This window comes from Schistocerca americana, chromosome 4 (assembly GCF_021461395.2).
Source record: "Schistocerca americana isolate TAMUIC-IGC-003095 chromosome 4, iqSchAmer2.1, whole genome shotgun sequence".
NCBI classification, from domain to species: Eukaryota; Metazoa; Arthropoda; class Insecta; order Orthoptera; family Acrididae; genus Schistocerca; species Schistocerca americana.
Genome location: NC_060122.1, coordinates 556,821,529 through 556,846,544, shown reverse-complemented (window position 1 = coordinate 556,846,544; position 25,016 = coordinate 556,821,529). Strand labels below are relative to the sequence as shown.

Below are 25,016 nucleotides of genomic sequence, written 5' to 3'. Positions count from 1 at the left end.
CGGTTGCTTCGTCAGGAAAGAGGGAAGGAGAGGGAAAGACGAAAGGATGTGGGTTTTAAGGGAGAGGGTAAGGAGTCATTCCAATCCCGGGAGCAGAAAGACTTACCTTAGGGGGAAAAAAAGGACGGGTATACACTCGCACACACACACATATCCATCCGCACATACACAGACACAAGCAGAAAGTATGATTTGAAAATCTCTGCCTTAGTTGATGCCAGGCTGTGAATTTAGGAGTCTATATAGGTCTACAGCCAGATGGCTGTAGCAATAAAGCAAGAGACTTAGTGGAACAAATTAGACAATCTATTTTGCGTTCCGGTAGCAATGTTATGCAAATAACTGGTTCACAAGTTGCAACCTTGCCTCCAGACTTCTGAAGGAACATACACTTAATACAGTTTGTACAATGCAAAGAAATAAGACAGAGAGATTGCACCATCATTTGTCAACACGAGGTCTCTAGTTCACCAATCAAAATGTAAAGCTCCGAAAATTGCACAATCTCCTTTACACCTCTTTATCAGAGCCCCATCATCAACAAACTGGTCTGGTCTCATCGTATTATGTATTATCTTTGCCTTACAAACAGATTTTGTCAAGTAGTTATAGTCAGATATCAACCCTGAATTAATTTTCCCTCTACAGCACAGGGTGTGAGCTGATTTGAAATTTCCAGGCAGATTAAAACAGTGTCAGACCAGGACTCAAACTCAGACCTTTGCCTTCCACGAGTGAAATGCTCTACCAATTGAGCTATGTAAGCATGACTCCCAAACCAACCTCACAGCTTAAATTCCACCAGTATCTCTTCTGCTGAGTAGTGCTTCGATAGCTAAGCCAACAGAACACTTGCCAGCAAAAAGTGAAGTTTCCAGGGTTCGAATCCCATTTCAAAACTGAGATTTAATTGGCCACGATGTTCCAGACATCAATCTTGTTGTGAAGTCGTCACTCTAGGTCAAACTAGTACTTTCCAATGGCAAAAATTTTATGTGTCACTGTTTCAGGGCTAAAGATTTGAAGTGACACTTTGTAGCTCATTCAATGTCCTACATATTCAATGCAAACATGTTTTTGTGACATTATGTTGTGAACTTTTTGACAGAAGAGAAAACTAACTGAGACACTATCAGTCATTGCTTTGCTTAATACCTGAATTGTGTGATGATTCAAAGTTGTCGTCCTGATTCAGAAATGACTGAACTTTTTGTGACAACTAACTCTGCATACTGTAACGACTAGAAAGTTTTAAATGACAGGAAAGCGAATGTTTATACATCTATATACATATATTTTTAGAAAAGTATTGTACATAAATTAGTATATTAATGCTGCATCAACAGCAGGGTTAAAGCCAAAATTCCACTGCTGCACAGTGCTCAGGACTCTTCAGCCCCCATGAAGAGTCGATATGAACATCACATTATCACCTTGCTGCAGCTCATAGTCAAGCTCCCCCTAGAAAGTAAATAAATAAAATTAAAAAATTAATAAATAGTTCCAGACACTTTTTTATTACTAGGAAACTGTCACAGCAAAATAGTACACTTCACTGTTCTTGTGTATGTCAAGCTAATGTGGGCAGTACATCTCAGCTGATTATAACAACTTAAAACACCTGTATCAATAATAGTGAGAAAAATATAGATTGCTACTCACTGTGAAGATAACACTTTGAGTTGCAAACAGGCAACTGAAAAGGCTGGAATGTAACAATATTATCAAAAGGATAGTTGCTACTCACCATATAGCGACTCAGCATCTGCGATTCAGCACTTCCGCTACATGGTGAGTAGGAACTATCCATTTCATAACATTGCAACTGAAAGAGCTGTTACACATTTAGCTTTTGGCCAAAGCCTTCTTCAGAAAAGGAAACATGGGCACACACATTTACACTTGAATGCACACTTCACCCACACATGACAGCCATCTCTGGCAACTCTAACTGGATTGCAACTGTCACGTTGAGCGACAGTCTGGAGTAGGGCAGGGAAGGTGCAAGGATAGCAGGGTATGTGTGGGGAGAGAGTAAAGTGCTGTCTGTGGAGGGGACTAGATGGAGGCACAGCAAGATTGCCAGGTGCAGCATCAGGAGGCTGTGGAGGCAGGGAGGTGGAAGGGGGGGGGGGATGCCAGAGGTGGGGGGGAGGGGGGGGGAGAGGAATGGAAAACAAGGGGATCAGAGCAGGGGACATGTGGGCAGCTGCATTAGCAGAGGGTGGCACACAATGAGGATGAAGAAATGTGAATACGGAGGAGGTTATAGAACAGATGGAGCAGAAACTGTTGGGTGGAGGTTGTGGGAACAGTAGGTTACCACATTACAATACATTCTCCACTCTCAAAACTATCCTAGCCTCAACCTATGGTAATTTACTGTCCCACACCCTCCACTCAACAGTTTCTGCCCCCTCTACTGTATTATCTCCTCCTTATTCAGATTCCCTAACCTTCCTGGTGTGATACCCTTTGCTAATGCACATGCTCATATTTCACCTTCCCTGCTCCTCTCCTTTTATGCTCCCTGTTCCCCTCCCCCTCGTGCCCCCCCCCCCCCTTTCACTGCTCTGTCACCTCCCAGCCCCACAGTCCCTGATGCTGCACCTGGCAGTCATGTCATGCCTCCACCTCGTCTCTGCACGCTCCGCCAGACAGCGCCCTTCTCCCTCCCCCCGTGCCCTGTACCCTGGTATCCCTCTTCCTTCCCTGCCCCACTCCAGATTATCGCTCAATGTGACAGCAGCACTTCAGTCCGAGTTGCTGCTGGATATGGCAGTCATGTGCATGAGGTATCCTTGCTTGTGTAACTGTGTCCATCTTTCCGTTTCTGAAGAAGGCACTGGCCGAAAGTTAAGTGTATAACAGCCTTTTCACTGTGCCTGTCTGCAACTCAGTGCATCATCTTTACAGTAAGTAGCACTGTATCCTTTTCCCAGCAACATCTTAGATGTGTGGCAACATGTACACTGTGTATTTTCATATCCAAAAACTATAAATACAAATTCCACCAAATACAGCACAGCAGATTTCAAAGCCACGAAATCAAGATTGCGCTGGGCGATGAATGTGTGTATGCCAATCATAGCTCATGTCATATGATCTCACCAGCCAATGACAGCGAATATTCAGAGAACAGGACGCATTACGTAGACAGCAAACAACAATATCACTGTCAAGTAGAGTGAACACACAAATAGGAAAAGTTAACGGTTCAAATTAATTTACACAAAGCATAGCTACAAGAAAGGCAAAGCTTTCACATATCGTCTGTAGGCAATGAAAACCTCATAACTCCATCTGTCTGTGAAAATTCGTAATTCCAGTAACCAGTGACTCCATAATCAGAGAGAGATTTGAAAGTGTACGTATTCCCCTTATCTGTCAAAAACGAAGCTTCCACTATACAGTTACACACGTGGCAACTTTCTGTACCAGTTTCTATTGTTTTTTTATGGAACTGTTTTCGCTTCACCCGCAAAATTTAACAAATGGAATTACGAGGTTTTCATTGCCTACCATCAATATATTGGTTGTCAAATATTTTTGTTGTTTTTCTGGGGTGCACTTAGGCAGGATCCTCAGAGCATAGGGCACAGCTTAAATTGCAGCTGCTGAATATTTCTGACATGCATAATTACTAATTTCACTGCTTTGCACCAAACAATCCATGTGTTGGCTGGCTGATTGTATGTTACATCAAGAACTTCGACTTTTCCATAGAAAAGTCAATTAGTGTGAAATTGCTCAAGAACCCACAATTTTTAAGGACAATTATACTTTGTGCCTCTACGCAATTTGTGTCATCTTTACAATGAGTAGCAATGTATCCTTTTCATAATATTGTTGATAATTTAAAGACAGGTTTTTATTCTTTAAATTAGATTAACATTACTAAAACTGATGTTTATATGCATTTCAATCAGATGTGTTACTATCACTGTATTCCCAAATCCTCTCAATTGATAATACGTAACCATATTTCTAATACAATTTGAACAATGGGCAATATTAAGAAGATTCTCTGTACAAGCTGGCAGTGAAAGCAACCAGAATCAGTCACTTGCATTCAGTTATAGGCAACATAACTGTGTCACTTTGTTCCACAAACTAATTCTCTTTGGTGATGTGCTGCACTGCTAAGGTAATTCTATATTTTCCAAGCATCAGAACTTAGTGGCTGACTGTGACTAGTAATCAGCTGTTGCACAGGTTGAGTGCTGTCTCATGCTACTGCTTTGAATACCGTTAACTTGTACTTTAACACAGTTAATTGTCAATTTCATATTCTAGAGCTTTTATAGCTTGCATTAACTTGGAGCACAGCTCAACTAGTGAATGCTAGGACACACCAATGCAGAGAAGCTTTCAACTAGTGAATGCCATAACACCTCAACGTGGAGAAGCTTACAGCTTGTGAAAGCCAAACACTCACCAAGGTTAATATTTTATTAAACAAACCACTGATTGTGATTTTTATTTACCACATTCCAGCAACTTACTTAAATATTACTAAACTTTTGTAGGCACTTGGAGTTAGACAGCGTGGCACAGTACCACAAATGCTCACAACAGCTGGACAGTAATTTGTCAAAGTCTATGCAGCACCCTTCCTCAACACAAAATAACAAAACTAAATGACTTTTTTATCATGGCTGTAAACTTTTAACAGAGAAGCACTATCCTTCAAACCTAGCACACAAAAATATTTCTCATGCTTTATCTACACATGCCACTACTTCTCTAATGACCATCATGAAACGGACACAAAGGAGTATCCTCTCTAATATCCATTATTACCCAAAAGCTGACACAACTTAACTCGTCATTTGCCAAGGCTTTGATTACTTATCATTGCGCCCAAAAATGAGAAACATCCTAGCCATAATTCTTCGCACCCTCCCAAACTGGTAATCCATCACCCACCCAGTCTACGAACCTCTTGCCACATGAATGACATCTTAGTGGATGACCTATGTGCTAGACCTTTTTTATGCATCCACCTAGCATACCCTGGCTCCAGTCTCATCACAGGCATACTCTATGCTGCCAATGGAAGGGGAAACTGTGAAAACAGTCATTTCATATGTATCAAATCTGCAGTAACTTCTGCACAGCCTATTATGTGGGTATGCTCACTCAAATGAATGGCCACAATCAAACTGTGAGCATGAGCAGAGTTGACCACTAAGCTGTGGAACACAACGCTGAGCACAACATGTTACACTCCAATGGCTGCTTCACAACCAACACAATCTCAAACATCCCCTTCAATAACAGCTTCTATGGGCTACATAGGTAGTAATAGTGCTTATAACACATCCCCTGATCCTGTGATTCTCCTGGCTTCTACCTCTGCTCACCCCTGTCTCACAACCACATTCTCCCAGCCATCCTCATGAACCTCACTTCACTCATTTTACACTCATACCCTCCTCCCCACTGTTTACTTCTTCTTCTATTCAAACAAGAACAGTCCCTGAAAAATTTGTCAGGGGTCAAAGAAATTCTGTATGTTTTGCTATACTTGATAAAACAAAATGATTGTCATGACAGACCATCCACAAACACTCTACTATAATTTGAAGTTAGCAGCTGTCTAGCACTTGGTAATTTAAATTGTTTTTCAAATGTTTTGGTAATTTTAGTATCAATTAACACTTTGTGACACTCTTTTGCTTACTAAACAATGCATATCTTACCATAGCACACAAATAAGTTTTAAACATTACTTCAGATAAGCTGAGTATGGAAGCTATAGTGTGTGAACTGAAAAGAAAATGATGTAGCAAACACTTTCAAGATTCTTTCATTCAAGCTGTTGATATTCCTGAAGCAGCAAGATGCGATTGCTGAAAGGTAATCTAAAGTAAATAACTGTCACATTTTCACCACATTCTATCTACACTGCACATACATGCTGCAGGATATTTGCTCAGTGCAGCAACAATAGAAACACGTAAGAGGCAACAACTGTTGCAGTTACTAGCAACACTAAAAATTCAAAAGAATATATTACCAAGAGTTCCCAGTCAGCATCATTAACAAGAACAAGTATACCAGGCCTCCTGAAACAATAAATACAAAATAAAATAAATAGCTAGACATAAAAACTTTCCAAATCAAGTAAGAAACCAAATGTAATGTAAATACTAGGTTTTCATTCACTCTGACAACAAATGAAAATTAATGTACACTCAAATATAATACACTATACTCATTTCAGTTCCTACTGTTTCTGTACATATGAATCATAACATAACAGGATGTGCACAAGAGAAGTAACTCACAAAGAAAAAACAATAAGGGCGAGTAAGTGTGGCAGAAATAATGAGGATGAGATTGGGTTAAAGAAAGTGAAAAGGAGCAGTAATTAGTGTGATTTAAAATAAAAAAAAAAGACTGTGAATGTGTACTGACAAGGCAGTTTCCATCATGAGAGTTCAGTGGGAAAAAGGAAGGGACCAAAATCACAGAAATTATGAAAAAAATTCTTCCTGCTCTTGCTGTTCCAGATCATGAATGGTAACATAGATATTGAGTTTGGCCAATGTAGACAGTCTATACTTGGCCATTTACCTTGATAAAGCTGCCTTGGCTGCTAGTCACACAGTAGAAAATGTTGGACAGAACTATTAGTTTTAATCATAGGCCACGTGCATACTTACATATTTCACACAATTGCTGGCATGCTGCACCAGTGGTAGAAGTACAGACTGTATCACATTATTTGCCAGCCCATTCCTCTTGACTACATATCAAGCAAAACTATCTTTATACATCCATCAAATACCATAATCTAGAGCTCTACCACTGGCACAACATGCATGTGTTTTGTGTATGACAAGTATCAAGTTTTCAATCAGAACCAATGGACAAAAACCTGCTGTCAACATTTACAATGGAAACTCCAAGTTGGAATACCAACAATACTAGGAAAAGTATAGACTGCAACTCATGGTAAATATGACATATTGAGTTCCAGACAGGCACAATGACAAGACTTACACAATTAGCTTCTGGCCAAAGACTTCTTCAGAAAAGAAAACATTCACAAAAGCAAGCATACCCCATGCACACATGACCACCATATCCGGAAGCTCAGACGAGAATGCAACTGTCACCCCCCACCCCCCACAATCTTCTATCCCTGTCCCTTCCCAGCCACACTCCAGATTGCTGCTTTCATTCAACATGACAATTTAAAGACTGATTTACTACCGAAAATGGCAGTCATGTGTGTGAGATGTGCTTGCTTTTTTGTGTGTGTGTGTGTGTGTGTGTGTGTGTGTGTGTGTGTGTGTGTGTGTGTGTGTGTGCATGCTTTCTTTTCTGAAGAAGGCTTTGGCCAAAAGCTTAATGTGTAATAGTCTTTTTGCTGTGTCCGCCTGCAAATCAACATGTCACCCTTACGGAGAGTACGAGTCTCTACTTTCCTAATATTTTTGTCCACATTTACATTTTTACTTCACAAGGAAGTGACATAATTTTATGTTAAGTGTATATTTCTGCAAGTATCCAGATTTCTCTAATTTTGTTAGTGTGGTTTATGTGTATATGTGTATTTAAGACAGAATAATGTCTATCTACAATCTTTTGCAAAATGCCCCCAAAATTTTAAAACTAGCCATAATGGAATATCCTCTGTGGAAAACAAACAACAGAATGTACCAAAATAACCATTCACTAGCTCCCAGTCTCTTTACTATATAGTGGGACGTTATCTTTACTCATTTCATTGTTCATTTACACACCTCTTGTGATGCACCCTTTTAAATTCCCCGGTGGCAACATCAAGCGCTCATGTACTATGAATCTTCCTGAATGTCTTAACGATTGTCACAACAGACTACCTCGCTTCAGTATAGTCTATTTACAATCCTGTGAGAATTACTAAAATTATATTAAAAGTTTACATCCTGAAGCATGCTAGATCTTGTGTTGGTCTCCTGAAATTTTTTTGTATTGAATAACATAGTGGGAACCATATAAGAATACATGCTTGATCAAATCATCCATCTGGCTAGATATTCCATTAGCACACTGTTTACTGACCAAACAGTGGTATGGAAAGACTTTAAGAAATCAAGTGACATTGTTCCCTATTATATACAGCATTACAAATAACTGACTGCAAACCTACTTCATTAATATTATTAATTATGTAAGTCATCTTAGTACGTCCTTGAAAACTGGATTACTTCTATCTCACTCAAGTGTAACGACCTGCAGCAAACAACTAGAGGCGTTTACTAAAAACAAAACTTAATACGAAATTTTGATCAGGTCTGAATGCCTCTACTTTATGAAGATGTTTTAGTTGGATTTTAATTTGGCTGATGTATATTTGTGCATTTTTCATCTTTGCATCTGTGGAATGGCCAGGCAGAGAAATGTATTACAGTTTCATCTGTGAAAGAATGACAAAATTGGGTTTGGAGCGCCAAACTATACTGATTTTGCTGCACTTGCTTCAGCATCAGTTTCATCAACAAACAACTGAACAGGCCATTTCAGATCCCTGCTTGAATTTAAAAATTACCAAAATTTATTGCGATACAGCTCTTGTAGATAACACTTTTGTTTAATCCTTCAGCTTATCTATTATCTGATGGGGGGGGGGGGGGGGAGGGTTGGGGGGGGGGGGGGGAGAGAGAGAGAGAGAGAGGGAGAGGGAGAGGGAGAGGGAGAGGGAGAGGGAGAGGGAGAGGGAGAGGGAGAGGGAGAGGGAGAGGGAGAGGGAGAGGGAGAGGGAGAGGGAGAGGGAGAGGGAGAGGGAGAGGGAGAGGGAGAGGGAGAGATTTAAGCAAAAATTGAAAAACATGTTTGATCTCTTTCTCATCTTCATATTCTCCGAAAAAATAATACATTTATATATTTATGGAGAACAGGAAAAAAAAAAAAAAAAAAAAAAAAAAAATCACAAAAATGAACAGTCTGCACCAAGAAAAGTCAAACTTCATAGGTATGTATGCCAATGCCTTTTCCGTGCTCATCTTAAAATTTCTTTTATCCAAAGTAACACTATACAAATTCCACGACAGCATTACCTTGTCAAAGAGCAAAAAACATTTGATTTGAACTCATCAGGCTGGGTGTATGATAAGAGAACAGTCCTACAGCCAGTTAGCCATCACTGTAGTCACTCTTGCACATTTACATCTGCAATGGAATCAAGCTTACTAACTCTTTAACGTTTCAGAAACTTTTAGGTTGTGCACCTCACATGTATAAACAAAATTCAACTATTTTGAAATGTTTCACCTTTACAACCTGGTCCAAAACATATCCTGCATCATCAGCTTTGACCTAATTTTTTTTTTTTTTTAAGGTGCAATAGCAGTGGCTCTTTTCAGTAACCTCCCGATACTAACCTGAAGCTCATAATATTTGGTGGTTCATATGGTCTGAAATTTCCTTGTTAGTCATCATCTCTTCCTAGAGCACAGTGTTGACTGCCCATGTGTAAACTGTTTGCCCCCAACTGGCCACTGACTACAAACCATCCATATGTAGGCTTTTAATTTCAATCAGTCTTTAGAACAAAATCAAATACATACATGAAAATTGCAAAGGATTGTACTTTTAGCATTTGTTTCAGTAATCAGAAGAACGAAGGAACTTCAAAAACTAAAAAGTAAGTTACATATTACTACGCACATCAAGTAACTTTCTGGAATGCAGCACTACACTTCAAAGCAGCACAGATACATGACACTACTTTTCAATACAGTCACCAGTGTTTCCGCAAACAACAGTTGGACTATTCTACTAACCATTCCATTCATTGACAACAGAAAATCACACCATGGAGCCATTCGAGAACCACTATGTATATGTCCTCATCATTGGAAAAACTGGTTGCTGTTAATCAATTCCTCAATTGTTCAGACATTCTTGTCTTTAGTCGACATCGATAGCCTTCCTTCCCCATCAGCATCACCCACATTTATGCAGCTGTGGTCAAAGTGTTGGCACCATTTCATTCCTATTGGACACAACACTGTATTTGGACTGTACACTTCCAGAACTTCATAGTGAACCTGTGTGTAACTCAGATGTTTGCCTACAAGAATCCTGCTGTCCTGCACACTTCAACTTTGCAATATGTTTCCACCTGCTGTGCCATTTCACTCCCACACTGCGAAGCACCTATTATCCATACCCAAGTAGAACTGTGTCTGCAGGAAATTCGGAAGATTTACTCTCTTCTGACAAGCCTCACTCTTCTTACACAACAGTTTTAGCTTCACACGACTTGTGTAACTTTCTGCAGTAATTTTCTCTGACACTAAGAAATTTCACTTCTTAAACAAAATAAAAGCTTATTAGGACCACAAATCCTTAGCACGTTAACACAAGTTTTGTATGCTTTCTTCATCTTACATCTCAAAACATTAAACTGGATTTTTATGCTTCACATATCTGCAGCAAATTTTCTATCTGCTATACCCACAACTCTACTCCATTGCAATGGTATTCTGCAGAATGCTACTCTTTGCTCTTGAAACAAGTTGCTATTGTTTGCTAGTGAAGCAAGATATAAACTACCTACCTTTAAAACAAAAATTTATTGAAAAGCCACATATTACTTACCTAATTTGGAAAAGTAATGTTAAGTAAAATTAAATAAAACAGAGATACATTGCATAATTTCTAGTAAGTGACTTACACAGTTTCTCCTTGTAGAAAAAGCTCTGGTCTTTCTTTCAGTAAGTTATCCTTAATCCACAAAAGAAGCTTCCGAACTGTCCCTGTTAAAAGAGAAAAATTATAAGCTGTGTATCAACTGTGATGGTAAGATACCTTTAGCATCACCATAACCTCTACTAAAATGTGGAGCACTTTTAAGTTCTACAAACAGCCAGTAGATGGTGTAACGAGGTTGAAGAGGACTGGCACATGACTTACCATGAGGTAGAGACATCCTCAGAAATACCTAAGATTGCATTACAGCCATTCCATTTTGCATTGATAGATGTGAACAAGATTCGTTCCACATGGACAACACACAATTCAACCAAAGCTCAAAAAACAGGTTCATTTAAATTTGTGTAAGGAAATGCTCATACAATACAACAAGAGTACTTCCAATCCATAAAGCAGAATACAAAATGTGGATAACTTTTGTACATCCTGAAATTATATAGCAATTGACTGTTTGGATATTGAGAGATGAAGCAAAACCTACAAAAGTGTTTCATTTGTGATTCATGACAGAGAAAATGATCTTTGTTCCTTTGATGACATTGGATTTGTAATGATCATTCCTTTAGAAGATCTAAGAACATAGAATGCTGCATTTTATACAAAAGTTATTTGCCCCATGTCATTAATGGAACAAGGAAAAATAACAAAAATGTGACGGTCTTCACCATGCCAATGTAAGCTGTCATAAAAGGACATCAAACAATTGGTTACTTGAGAGACAAAAACATTGGAATCCTGTCTCATTGCCCTTATTTATCTGATTTATTGCCCCAACTTCTTTTTGTTCCCTTATGCCATTCAAGAACGCACGGACATTTATTTTTGTCATCCCAAGAAGCTGCTGAATTGCTGAATACTTCTAAATCATGTTTTTAAAGTACCTACATCATAGTGGAAGAAATTTTTTGAGAATTGGTTCAAATGCCTGTAAAAGAGTACAAATTTTAAACGGCAATAGTTTCAGAAACATTGTTTTGTAAAACTTCAAAAGCAGCCCTCATACTAGAGAACTACTACAGTTACTGCAGCTCCACTACTAAACATTAAAAGATAACAAAAGATAGATTTTAGACTCTCTCTCTCTCTCTCTCTCTCTCTCTCTCTCTCTCTGTCTGTGTGTGTGTGTGTGTGTGTGTGTGTGTGTGTGTGTGTAAAACATATTAGAACATATTAGAAACAAATGAGCTAAACGCGAGAATAAAGATGGATTTCTAAACATTCCATTAACATCTTTGGGCTCCTGCAACACAAATGTTGGATGGATGGAGTGACATCCAAGAGCTAACCTGTAAGTGTAACATACTGTTATCTTTTTTTACTAATCTACCATGGACTGTCCATGAAGTTTGATGAACATTCTAACTTTGACATTCTGATGGGAGAGCCAGGCTTATGATTGACTCAGATTTCAATGACAGGAAGACTGATATATTTTTAATCTAGGATATAATCATGTCTGACGTGTTCCACATCCTGGAGGACCTCCTCACTACGGATCAATTGGAATGAAGTAAATCTAATAACTAATAACTGGTGTTTTCTGGGTCTCTCTCTTCTGTATAAACATATTACCGTAATTTTTCTGTTTTTATTTCTATAGCACCATGAAGAAGGAACAATAGGTTCTCAAATTATGAAATTTCAGTTTTAATTCCATTGATGTGGCTGTATCATGGGGCTATAAAACTCTAAAGCTTCAGTTATTTTCTGGCTCATTGGAAGGGACTCATATGGCTTTAATTATCATCTCAAAAAAAAAAAAAAAAACAGTTACAAAATTTTTCATCTGAAACTTCTTGGCAGATTAAAACTTTCTTCTGAACAAGGAGTCAAATTTGGAACCTTTATCTTTTGTGGGAAAATATTCTTCCAACTCAGCTCTTCAGGCACAGCACTTGGCCCACCTTCACATCTCCACTTCCACAGTACCTCTACCCTGGAAAGATTCCAATCAACGAAGTCCAAAGAAGGTCAATTTGGGTAAAAAATTTGGTACTCAAAACTTTTTGTACAGTGGTATGAGGGAGGGCCATGAACAACTTACTGGAAGTCCTTTTTGGTGGGGTGTGAGCACTGGGTGGGTGGGAAGGCAGGGATTAAAGGACATGTTTTTATGCTTTTTTTAAATAACTCGGAAACTGCAGATTCTAGCAAAAATGATTCCTGGTACAAAATTAAACAACATTAATTTCCTATAAAGAGAATCCTAATCATTTTTTCACTTTAAAGAGGATCCTTATCAAACTTTTCTATGGATAATAGTTTCCATATTGCAGTTGATGAAAATATCACTGATTGCTAAAAATAGTATTTGAATATGATTATTGTTAAATGAAGTGGACCAAGAACAAATATTAAATGTGTGCACCACATCTAAGTGCAGTAGAACCACATTAAGGGAGTAAATGTGTTCTGGTGATGGGACAGGCTGAAAAGATGTGGGGTGGGGGGGCAGGGGGGGGGGGGGATGTTACCATGTGAGGGAAGGCAGGTTGCCAGTTTGTGGTCAAGCACTTCCCTACATTGTAGGACCGCAATCTGAAGAGCAAGCAGGTGAGTCCCCTGTCCCTAACCCATTATGTCACAACAAACAATTACAGGGTGTTTCACAAAGCTGTACTGAATTTTACCTCAGTTCAGCTTATTAATGAATGGCAACACAGTGTGCAGACACATCCTGGGAGTGTTTATTTTTTGTGAAGTGCATTAACACTATATGGAATACAGACATGAGTTACTAATAATACCAACACATGGGCAGATTCTACTTAAATCTCTACAAACTGTTAAACACTGCTAGAGTGAAAACTGATTCTCAGTCATTCTATATGGCCTTCTCCCAGGAAAGGTGGCTTCCAACACTGTCAGCACTGCTAACTTTTCAGTTTACAGACAGACTATAGCTCCTCAGCAATTCCCATCCAGTTCTCTTACATGAGTGGACAAGATAACTTAATCGATCTCTATTTATATAGTGGAATTATTAAGTGAGTACTTATCTGCAATTGTTAATTGAGCTTTTGTGTAAAATATGTTCCCATAACCAACGCCTGAGAAGTGTTTAGTTTGGAAGTTTATACTGTCAGTGACCTATGTAGTGTTGGTGGAAAAGGGATTGGAATCATAAATGTCGCAACTTCTTGCTGTCTATATTGACAGTGTGTTGTAAGGCTGTGTAGCCATCTTGTAGGCACTTGGTGGTGAATTAATGTGTACCACAAAGTTACTGCACTTCTCTCGCCATTGTGTTAGTGATAGGCTATATAAATCTCTTGTATAAAGGAATTGCTGGCACATCACCAGTACATAATGCAAAGTAGGTGGGAATGTGCATGATGGAATGGGACTAATAACGTATAAGTGTATGTGCTGTAAAGAATTGCCTGACTTTTGTTGAAATGTCTTACGTTCCCTAACAACTTGATGACCTATTGCTGTTGCAGGGGGAGCCTCTGCGTCTCATCAGAATTTCAAAGAGCCGAGGTTGGGCAGACGCATTTGATACCCCTCACATTATGAAAAGTATTCCAGCCACTGCTAACGGAGACAATGAAACCTGGGATAGGCTCTTCAGTGGCGTACACAACAGCTCCTGCTGTTGAGATTTCTACATAACTGTTCACTTAACAACTGCAAATAAGTATTCACTTAATAAACTGAAAATAACTCAACTATATAAACATGAGGTCAGTGAGTTGTGTGTGTGTGTGTGTGTGTGTGTGTGTGTGTGTGTGCGCACACGTGTGTGTTTTTTTAAGTGAGTGAACTATTGTTGAGAAAGGCCTTAATGGCCAAAAGCTTTATTTGTGACTGTCTTTTTGTTGTGCCTATCTGCAACTTAGCATCTCCGCTATATAGTGAGTAGCAACTTTCCTTTTCATAATATTGTTACATTCCATCCTGGATTTTTGATTGTTTGAGCTCAGTGAAGTTATTTCATCTAGTCACATAAGAACATTGAACAGGAAATGCTGGCTGTAAACTTTCCAGCAAGCAGCACTCATAGTGGGAGATGTTACCTTTCTTGGAAGAATGCTTTAAGCACTGTACAAAATGACCTAGAATTGCTCTCCCCTATAGGAGTGTAGAACAGTGTGCATAGATTTACGTAAATTCTGTACATATGCTGTTTCTTGTGTTAGTATTACTAGTAACTCATATCTGTATTCCAAGTAGTGTTAACACATTTTGTGGAAAATGACACCCAGATGCTGGGTTAGAGTCCCAGTCCAGCAAATAGTTCTAATCTTCCAGGAAGTTTCAAATCATTACATACTTTTCTTTTTTGGTAGGCTCCCAGCTTACAAGTCACCAGAGATTTAAAAGGCAAAGGGGCAGTATAATTTTGTGAAATACCTTGTAGTTGTTCCTCATAACTTTTTGCGATATAGAGAGAGGGGAATCACCTGCTCGCTCTTCAGTTTGCAGACCTATGAAGGAGAAAAATGCCTGACCACAATTCAGGAACCTTCCTTTCCTAATGCATCTTCCTTGCATCCCCCCCCCCCCTCGGCCCCCTCCCCGAAAAAAAGATCCTGCCATTCACCCAGAACACAGTATCTTCCTTAATACAGTTTTACTGCAATTACTGATGGTACATATATTTGTTCTTGACTCATTTCATTTAACAATAAACATTATTATACACTATTACATCATCTTTTTTAATAAGCTGCAATTTTTTTCATACCTCCAATGCAGAAACTATTAGTCATAGAGAAAAAAAATGAATACAGTACTTTTTGTAGGAAATGTAATGTAGTTTAATTTTATACTGGGAATTTCAAGTTATTCACGAAAAACATAAAAAAAGGGACCTTTCAACATCCCACACCCTCTCCCTCACACCTCGCCAGTGAGATTTTTAGTATGTTGTCCCTGGCATTCCCTCCCGCCAATGTACAAAACATTGCAACTACATGAATTTTTCCCCTAATTTTCCTTTATCGACTACTCTAAACATCAGCAGAGCATTTGTTTGCAAAACCCAAAAGTTCTGGGTTTGAGTCCCAGTCCAGCATATAGTTCTAATCTGCCAGGAAGTTTCAAATAACTGCTCACTTTTCTTTTTTGGTAGGCTTCCGATCTACTTGTCAGCAGTCCTCGTCTGGTACACACTGAATTCCCTACACCAATAAAAAGATTATTAACATGATTCAGAAATAGAAAGTAAGGTGTTAAGAAGACAAAAAGGTGATACTTCCTTATATGGAACAAAATGGTACATGAATGTTAAAAATAGCCACACAAATAATTATGAATGCGATGACAATTAACACTAACCAACAAATGTGTGCTACAGTTATAGACAGCTCGATGTTCTACCGAAAGAGATTTGCTGAGACTTCACAACTTAAAGAAGCTTTTTATAAATACATCACCTAATAAAGGGCAGGAATGCACAGATGTCCCTAATTGGAAATGACATGTACATTCTGTTGCATAACACAATGGTACACTTGGTGCAGCCAGAAACATTTCAGAGACCTTCCCTAGCAACGAAAGACAAAGAACAGAAGGGGCACATAGCCTGGCATAATTCCAGAAAGAAAGGACCGCTGATGGTGCAGCAGTGAACACATAAGCTATTACTACACCCTGAATGAGCTGGGCATCCAAGCCATCAACATAGCAGAATGACATCGAGGCGACGGAGAGCTATCATCACAATACTGACTGCGCAAAGTGTCACAAGAAAGCTTAAGTCAGACACAAGAGTAGCTACTCAGTATACTGACATGGCAGAAAGCGTGTCTGACAGGTAAAAGTGTGAAATTCTGAAGCAACCCACAGGGCTGGCCAGATGAGAAAAACAGAACAAATGAAGTCATTGCTACCTCACTGTACCAGAACACATGAGATCCACTTGGTCCTGTCTGGAATGACTTGGATGCTGTGAGCCACAACGCCAAGTGAATCAAGACTGATGTGGAGCGGTGACCATCACCACCCAGCAGGCCTTCTGGATGCAGGGCCTGGGTGCAGATCGACATCCGTCATCATGCAGACATGTCACAGCTGCCACCCATCTCTATTCCTGTGGCAGGCTTCGATGCCACTGGATGTTACATGTGTCTCTGCACAAATTAACATACTCCGAGCAGAACGGGCAGATCTCTTGCATGTGTGCAGAGAACAATGGAGTCATGGGTGCCCTTCCTTCTCTAGGAAGCTGTTAGTTGCCCTGAACAACACAGATGCCACCATGTACTAATTTCATGGGGCAATGTCCTTGTGACAACACTGGTGCACACCATCAACTCAGCCACCGCCGCTGTGGCTGTGAACCACACCTTGGTCAGCACATACCGGGTGGTCGCTTGCAGCCTGCACTTCTGCACTCGCTGAATGTCCATATCTCAACTGTCAAACAACGGAAAATCCAGGATGACTGTAACAATAATATGAAAAGGAAAGTTGCTACTCACCATACACTGGAGATGCTGAGTCGCAGATAGGCACAACAAAAATACTGTCACACACACACACACACACACACACACACACACACACACACACACAAATGCAACTCTCATACACATATAACTGCACTCTCTGGCAGCTGGAGCCACACTGCGAGCAGCAGTGCATGATGGAAGTAGCAACTAAAAAATGGCTCTGAGCACTATGGGACTTAACTTCTGAGGTCATCAGTCCTCTAGAACTTAGAACTACTTAAACCTAACTAACCTAAGGACATCACACACATCCATGCCTGAGGCAGGATTCGAACCTGCGACCATAACAGTCGTGCGGTTCCAGACTGTAGCGCCTAGAACCGCTCGGCCACCCGGCTGGCGAAGTAGCAACTAGTTGGAGTAAGGAACTGGGAGGGGGAGGGATAGTAGGGTACGGGTGGGGGACAGTGAAGTGCTGCTGGGGAGCATGCAGGGACAAGTTGAAGAGAGGGTAGGGAAGCTAGGTGCACTCGGGAGGTTAGGTGGTGGGCAGTGGAGAGGAAAGAGAGGGGGGAGGGGGGTTGCGGAAAAGGAGAGAAGTAAAAAGGCTGGGTGTGATGGTGGAATGAGGGCTGCCTAGTGCTGGAATGGGAACAGGGAAGGGGCTGGATGGGTAAGGACAATGTTAACGAAGGTTGAGGCCAGGAGGGTTACAGGAACATAGGATATGTTGCAGGGAGAGTTCCCACTTGTGCAATTCAGAAAAGCTGCTGTTGGTGGGAAGGATCCATATGGCACAGACTGTAAAGCAGTCACTGAAATGAAAGATGTCATGTTGGGCAGCATGCTCAGCAACAAGATGGTCCACTTTTATGGCCACAGTTTGACGGTGGCCATTCATGCGGACAGACGGCTTGTTGGTTGTCATGCCCACATACAAGGCAGCTTAGTTTGTAGATCACATGACTGGTGTCTCAGGTAGCCCTATAGCCCTACCTTTGATGGGATAGGTGATGTTTGTGACCAGACTGGAGAGAGGGATGTATGGGACAGGTTTACATCTATTACAGGGTTATAAGTCATGAGTTAAGGAGTTGAGAGCAGGTGGTGTGTACAGATAGACAAGTATATTGTGTAAGTTCAGTGGACAACATAAACCCTGTGGAAGGGGTGGCAAGGATAGTGGGCAGGATATTACTCATTCCAGGGAATGACGAGAGGTAGTCGAAACCCTGGAGGAAAATGTAATTCAGTTGCTCCTGCCCTGGGTCGTAGTGAGTTACGAGAGGAATGCTGCTCTATGGCCAGTCGGTGAAACTTTGGAAGGTGGCGAGAGACTGGAAAGATAAGGCATGGGACATTTGCTTTTGAGAGGATAATTACGGTCTGTGAAGGCTTCAGTCAGACCCTCGGTATTTTTTTAGAAGGACCGTTTTTCACTGCAGATGCAATGAACAGAGGTGGCTAGGCTGTATGAAAGGGACTTCTTGATATGGAACGGGTGACGGCTGTCAAAGTGGAGTTAGTAGGTTTGGTATGTAGCCATATTTGAGGTGGAGGTCAACATCTAGGAAGGCAGCTTCTTGTGTTGACTAGGACCAGGTGTAGCAAATGGCGGATTGTTGAGGTTCTACATCTACATTTATACTCCGCAAGCCACCCAACAGTGTGTGGCGGAGGGCACTTTACATGCCACTGTCATTACCTCCCTTTTCTGTTCCAGTCGCGTATGGTTCGCGGGAAGAACGACTGTCTGAAAGCCTCCGTGCGCGCTCGAATCTCTATAATTTTACATTCGTGATCTCCTCGGGAGGTATAAGTAGGGGCAAGCAATATATTCGATACCTCATCCAGAACGCACCATCTCTAAACCTGGCGAGCAAGCTACACCGCGATGCAGAGCGCCTCTCTTGCAGAGTCTGCCACTTGAGTTTGTTAAACATCTCCGTAACGTTATCACGCTTACCAAATATCCCTGTGGCGAAACGCGCCGCTCTTCTTTGGATCTCCTCCGTCAAGCCGATCTGGTACGGATCCCACACTGATGAGCAATACTCAAGTATAGGTCGAACGAGTGTTTTGTAAGCCACCTCCTTTGTTGATGGACTACATTTTCTAAGGACTCTCCCAATGAATCTCCACTTCAAATCGTTCCGCACGGATACTCCCAGATATTTTACAGAAGTAACTGCTACCAGTGTTTGTTCCGCTATCATATAATCATACAATAAAGGATCCTTCTTTCTATGTATTCGCAATATATTACATTTGTCTATGTTAAGGGTCAGTTGCCACTCCCTGCACCAAATGCCTATCCGCTGCAGATCTTCCTGCATTTCACTACAATTTTCTAATGCTGCAACTTCTCTGTATACTACAGCATCATCCGCGAAAAGCCGCATGGAACTTTCGACACTATCTACTAGGTCATTTATATATATTGTGAAAAGCAATGATCCATAACACTCCCCTGTGGCACGCCAGAGGTTACTTTAACATCTGTAGACGTCTTCTCTCCATTGATAACAAGATGCTGTGTTCTGTTTGCTAAAAACTCTTCCATCCAGCCACACAGCTGGTCTGATATTCCGTAGGCTCTTACTTTGTTTATCAGGCGACAGTGCGGAACTGTATCAAATGCCTTCCGGAAGTCAAGGAAAGTAGCATCTACCTGGTAGTCTGTATCTAATATTTTCTGGGTCTCATGAACAAATAAAGCGAGTTGGGTCTCACACAATCGCTGTTTCCGGAATCCACGCTGATTCCTACAGAGTAGATACTGTGTTTCCAAAAACGACATGATACTCGAGCAAAAAACATGTTCTAAAATTCTACAACACATCGACGTCAGAGATATAGGTCTATAGTTTTGCGCATCTGCTCAATGACCCTTTTTGAAGACTGGTACTACGTGTGCTCTTTTCCAATCATTTGGAACCTTCCGTTCCTCTAGAGACTTGCGGTACACGGCTGTTAGAAGGGGGGCAAGTTCTTTCGCGTACTCTGTGTAGAATCGAATTGGTATCCCGTCAGGTCCAGTGGACCTTCCTCTGTTGAGTGATTCCAGTTGCTTTTCTATTCCTTGGACACTTATTTCGATGTCAGCCATTTTTTCGTTTGTGCAATGATTTAGAGAAGGAACTGCAGTGCGGTCTTCCTCTGTGAAACAGCTTTGGAGAAAGGTGTTTAGTATTTCAGCTTTACGCGTGTCATCCTCTGTTTCAATGCCATCATCATCCCAGAGTGTTTGGATATGCTGTTTCGAGCCACTTACTGATTTAACGTAAGACCAGAACTTCCTAGGATTTTCTGCCAAGTCGCTACAAAGAATTTTACTTTCAAATTCACTGAACACTTCACACATAGCCCTCCTTACGCTAACTTTGACATCGTTTAGCTTCTGTTTGTCTGAGAGGTTTTGGCTGCGTTTAAACTTGGAGTGAAACTCTCTTTGCTTTCGCAGTAGTTTCCTAACTTTGTTGTTGAACCACGGTGGGTTTTTCCTGTCCCCTCACAGTTTTACTCGGCACGTACCTGTCTAAAACGCATTTTACGATTGCCTTGAACTTTTTCCATAAACATTCAACATTGTCAGTGTTGGAACAGATATTTTCGTTTTGATCTGTTATGTAGTCTGAAATCTGCCTTCTATTACTCTTGCTAAACAGATAAACCTTCCTCCCTTTTTTTATATTCCTATTAACTTCCATATTCAGGGGTGCTGCAATGGCCTTATGATCACTGATTCCCTGTTCTGCACTTACAGAGTTGAAAAGTTCGGGTCTGTTTGTTATCAGTAGGTCCAAGATGTTATCTCCACGAGTCGGTTCTCTGTTGAATTGCTCGAGGTAATTTTTGGATAGTGCACTCAGTATAATGTCACTTGATGCTCTGTCCCTACCACCTGTCCTAAACATCTGAATGTCCCAGTCTACATCTGGTAAATTGAAATCTCCACCTAAGACCATAACATGCTGAGAAAATTTATGTGAAATGTATTCCAAATTTTCTCTCAGTTGTTCTGCCACTAATGCTGCTCAGTCGGGAGGTCGGTAAAAGGAGCCAATTATTAACCTAGCTCGGTTGTTGAGTGTAACCTCCACCCATAATAATTCACAGGAACTATCCACTTCTACTTCACTACAGGATAAACTACTACTAACAGCAACAAACACGCCACCACCGGTTGCATGCACTCTATCCCTTCTAAACACAGTGTGCCTTTGAAAAATTTCGGTAGAATTTATCTCTGGCTTCAGCCAGCTTTCTTTACTTATAATGATTTCAGCTTCAGTGCTTTCTATCAGCGCTTGATGTTCCGGTACTTTACCAATGCAGCTTTGACAGTTTAAAATTACAATACCGATTGCTGCTTGGTCCCCGCATGTCCTGACTTTGCCCCGCACCCTTTGAGGCTGTTGCCCTTTCTGTACTTGCCCGAGGCCATCTAACCTAAAAAACCGCCCAGTCCACGCCACACAACCCCTGCTACCCATGTAGCCACTTGCTGTGTGTAGTGGACTCCTGACCTATCCAGCGGAACCTGAAACCCCACCACCATATGGCGCAAGTCGAGGAATCTGCAGCCCACACGGTCGCAGAACCGTCTCAGCCTCTGAGTCAGACCCTCCACTCGGCTCTGTACCAAAGGTCCACAGTCAGTCCTGTCGACGATGCTGCAGATGGTGAGCTCTGCTTTCATCCCGCTAGCGAGACTGGCAGTCTTCACCAAATCAGCTAGCCGCCAGAAGCCAGAGAGGATTTCCTCCGATCCATAGCGACACACATCATTGGTGCCGACATGAGCGACCACCTGCAGATGGGTGCACCCTGTACCCTTCATGGCATCCAGAAGGACCCTTTCCACATCTGGAATGACTCCCCCCGGTATGCACACGGAGTGCACATTGGTTTTCTTCCCCTCTCTTGCTGCCATATCCCTAAGGGGCCCCATTACGCGCCTGCCGTTGGAGCTCCCAACTCAGTAAGCCCACCCTCTGCGACCGCCCGGATCTTGCAGACTGAGGGGCAACCTCTGGAACAGGACAAGCAGCAAGCAGCCATGTCCGGCCGAAGATCAGTATCAGCCTGAGACAGAGCCTGAAACCGGTTCGTCAGACAAACTGGAGAGGCCTTCCGTTCAGCCCTCCGGAATGTCTTTCGCCCCCTGCCACACCTCGAGACGACCTCCCACTCAACCACAGGTGAGGGATCAGCCTCAATGTGGGCAGTATCATGGGCAGCCAGTCTGATCAGCTGGCCGTCCCCGACAAACCCCCATCCGGACTCCCACAGTGATGCCCATTGGCAACAGCCTCAAGCTGTGTGACCAAAGCCAACACTGCCTGAAGCTGGGAGCGAAGGGATGCCAACTCAGCCTGCATCCGAACACAGCAGTTGCAGTCTCTATCCATGCTAAAAACTGTTGTGAAAAGAACGTCTGAACTAATCTACGGTTATTAAAATACAAGATTGCCTAGTAAATGCAGTAATGCTGCTACTTGCGCACTGCTGACACACTGCTCGGCAGCGGAAGGAGACTACGCGATTTTACACTATTCAGGTACTAAAACGCGATGCTACAACTCTCAAATACTATAATACGCCCGAAATTTATGAATTAGACAATGCAAGTACCAAAAACATGCAAAGAAATTAAGAATTAAACTATGTAACAAATAAGTGAGCTAGGAGTCTATGACTTTCTGCTGTCAGCTGCTTATCCAACGGCGCCAGCAAGCACACCGCCACAGGTTCTGGAGGAATGTGGTGAGGATGTCCACACCCTAAATCCAGATCATTAAGATGACATCAATTAATCTGAACCATTCTGGGTGTGTAGGAAGGATTCCACTAGATGACTGATGAATAGGTTGGCATAGGATAGTGCCATGCAGGTGCCCACAGCCATACCCTGGGATTGTTTGTAGGTAATGCCTTCATAGAAGTAATTGTGGGTGCGGATATAGTTGGATATGGCAACTACGAAGGAGGTTGCTGGTTTGGAATCCGTCGGACGTTGGGAAAGGTAGTGTTGAATAGAGGTAAGGCCATGGGCATTAGAGGTGTTAGTGTAAACAGAGGTGGCACCAACAGTGACGGGCAGGGCGCAGTGTGGTAAAGGGACACGAACTGCGTAGAGTCGATGGAGGAAATGGCTGGTATCTTTTCTATAGGAGGGTAATAGGTTGAAGGGGTTGGTCTACGAGAGCAGAGATTAGGTTCATTGGAGCAAGTAGAAGGGGGCAGGGGGGGGGGGGGGGGCTGGTAGAGAGGTGAGCAGAGAGATGGACTCCAGGGAGAGGTTCTGGGATGGGCCTAAGGACTTGAGGAGTGGCTGGAGATCCTCCTGGGTTTCTGATATGGGGTCACAGTGGCAAGGTTTGTAGGTGGACATATCTGACAATTGGCAGAGTCCTTCTGCCAGGTAATCTTTGCAGTTCAAAACAACAGTGGTGGAGCCTTTGTCCACAGGTAGTATTAGACGGTCAGGATCAGTTTTTAGATGGCTGTGGTTCTTTCTGAGGATGTAAGGTTAGTTCGCATGTTGAGGGATTTAGGCAAGGTTCGAGGTTAAGAAATTCTGAAAAGTTAATGAGGTGATATGGGGGCAGTGGGGCTGGATCACAGATGGATGGAGGAGTGTACTGAGTCAGGCAGTGTTCAACATTGGTCTTTGGTTGAGTCTGATTGGTAGGGTTGGTGGCAAAAAAGTGTTTCCACTGTAGAGACCAGGAGAAGGAGAGGTCTTTAACAAGTACTGCACGACTGAATTTGCCGAGTGGGGCAAAAGGTGAGGCCTTTTAAAGGACTGATATTACGGGGGGGCTATGGCTTTATAGGAAAGGTTCATGACTGTGTTAGAGGTCTGTTTAGCTTCTGCATTTTGTGTGGTGATGGGAGGGAGTTTTGGAGGGTGGGGTAAATGTAGCAGCCCTGCAAGACAGGGTTTGTCAGCTATGAGGGGATGTGGAGGAGGTTTTGAGGTTATTGTAGAGGTACTGGACAGTGGTACTACAAAGTGGGAGTACGAAGTGAGCAGGGTGGAGAGTTTTTTGAGGTGGCGTTGAGCATGTTGCTCTAGTTCCTGGAGGGCAAGAGTTTCAATGTGTGTTATGGGTTCCAAGAATTTGAGATTGCATAGCAGGAGAATTTTGCAAATGGAGAGAAGGTACTGCATGGAGGTTTGGGCCTGACTGATATGGTTTTGCAGGACTATGTTAGTGAGGGCTAGCACCTAGCTGCCCAACCCTCTCTCCACTGCATCCCTGCACGGTCACCAGCAGCACTTCACTGTCCCTCAGCCCTACCCTACTATCCCTTCCCCTCCCTGCCCCAGCCTCCTCCTTACCCCCACCCAGTTGCCACTCCCATCACGCACTGCCACTGCTGGCTGCTGTTCACAGTGTGGCTTCAGCTGCCAGAGTGTGCAGTTATATGTGTGTGTTGCATTTGTGCGTGTGTGTGTCTGTCGTCTATTTTTGATGAGGCCGAAAGCTTATTTGTGACAGTCTTTTTGTTGTGCCTATCTGTGACTCAGCGTCTCTGCTACATGGTGAGTAGCCTTTTTCCTTTTCATATTATTATTATATATCTCAACTGTCATATTTTATTGACAGTAAGTGTTTTAATGTTGCGACCCTATTTTAATACCACCTTCAGGGATCAGACAGGCATCTACCTCTGAGATGGCATACCCATACTCCTGAATGGCGCTCCATTGAACTCCTGGCATTGACCTGACTTTGGCACCAACCACGATTGCATCCTACCCTCAAGGTGCTACAGTTCTCACAAATTAAGACATTGCAATTATTTTACACTTATAATTTCCACATATTTATGCTATCGCTGTACCACCATGATATCTGCTGTGTAAAATCAACCACTCAGTGAACAGCCTTA

At 41.9% G+C, this 25,016-nt stretch overlaps 1 protein-coding gene across 2 annotated transcripts in view; it reads right to left on the bottom strand.

The window, feature by feature from the left end:
- Positions 1–284: 284 nt before the first annotated feature.
- LOC124612918 (ubiquitin-related modifier 1) overlaps positions 285–25,016 on the bottom strand; it is a 59,758-nt gene continuing 35,026 nt past the window's right edge. For both annotated transcript variants that reach the window (XM_047141409.1, XM_047141408.1), the window contains exons 3-5: positions 10,676–10,757; positions 6,023–6,071; positions 285–1,461 (exon numbers count right to left, since the gene is read on the bottom strand). In XM_047141409.1, the coding sequence (XP_046997365.1) occupies positions 1,393–1,461; positions 6,023–6,071; positions 10,676–10,757 (200 nt within the window). In that variant the 3' untranslated portion in view covers positions 285–1,392. The remainder of the gene's footprint in view (positions 1,462–6,022; positions 6,072–10,675; positions 10,758–25,016) is intronic.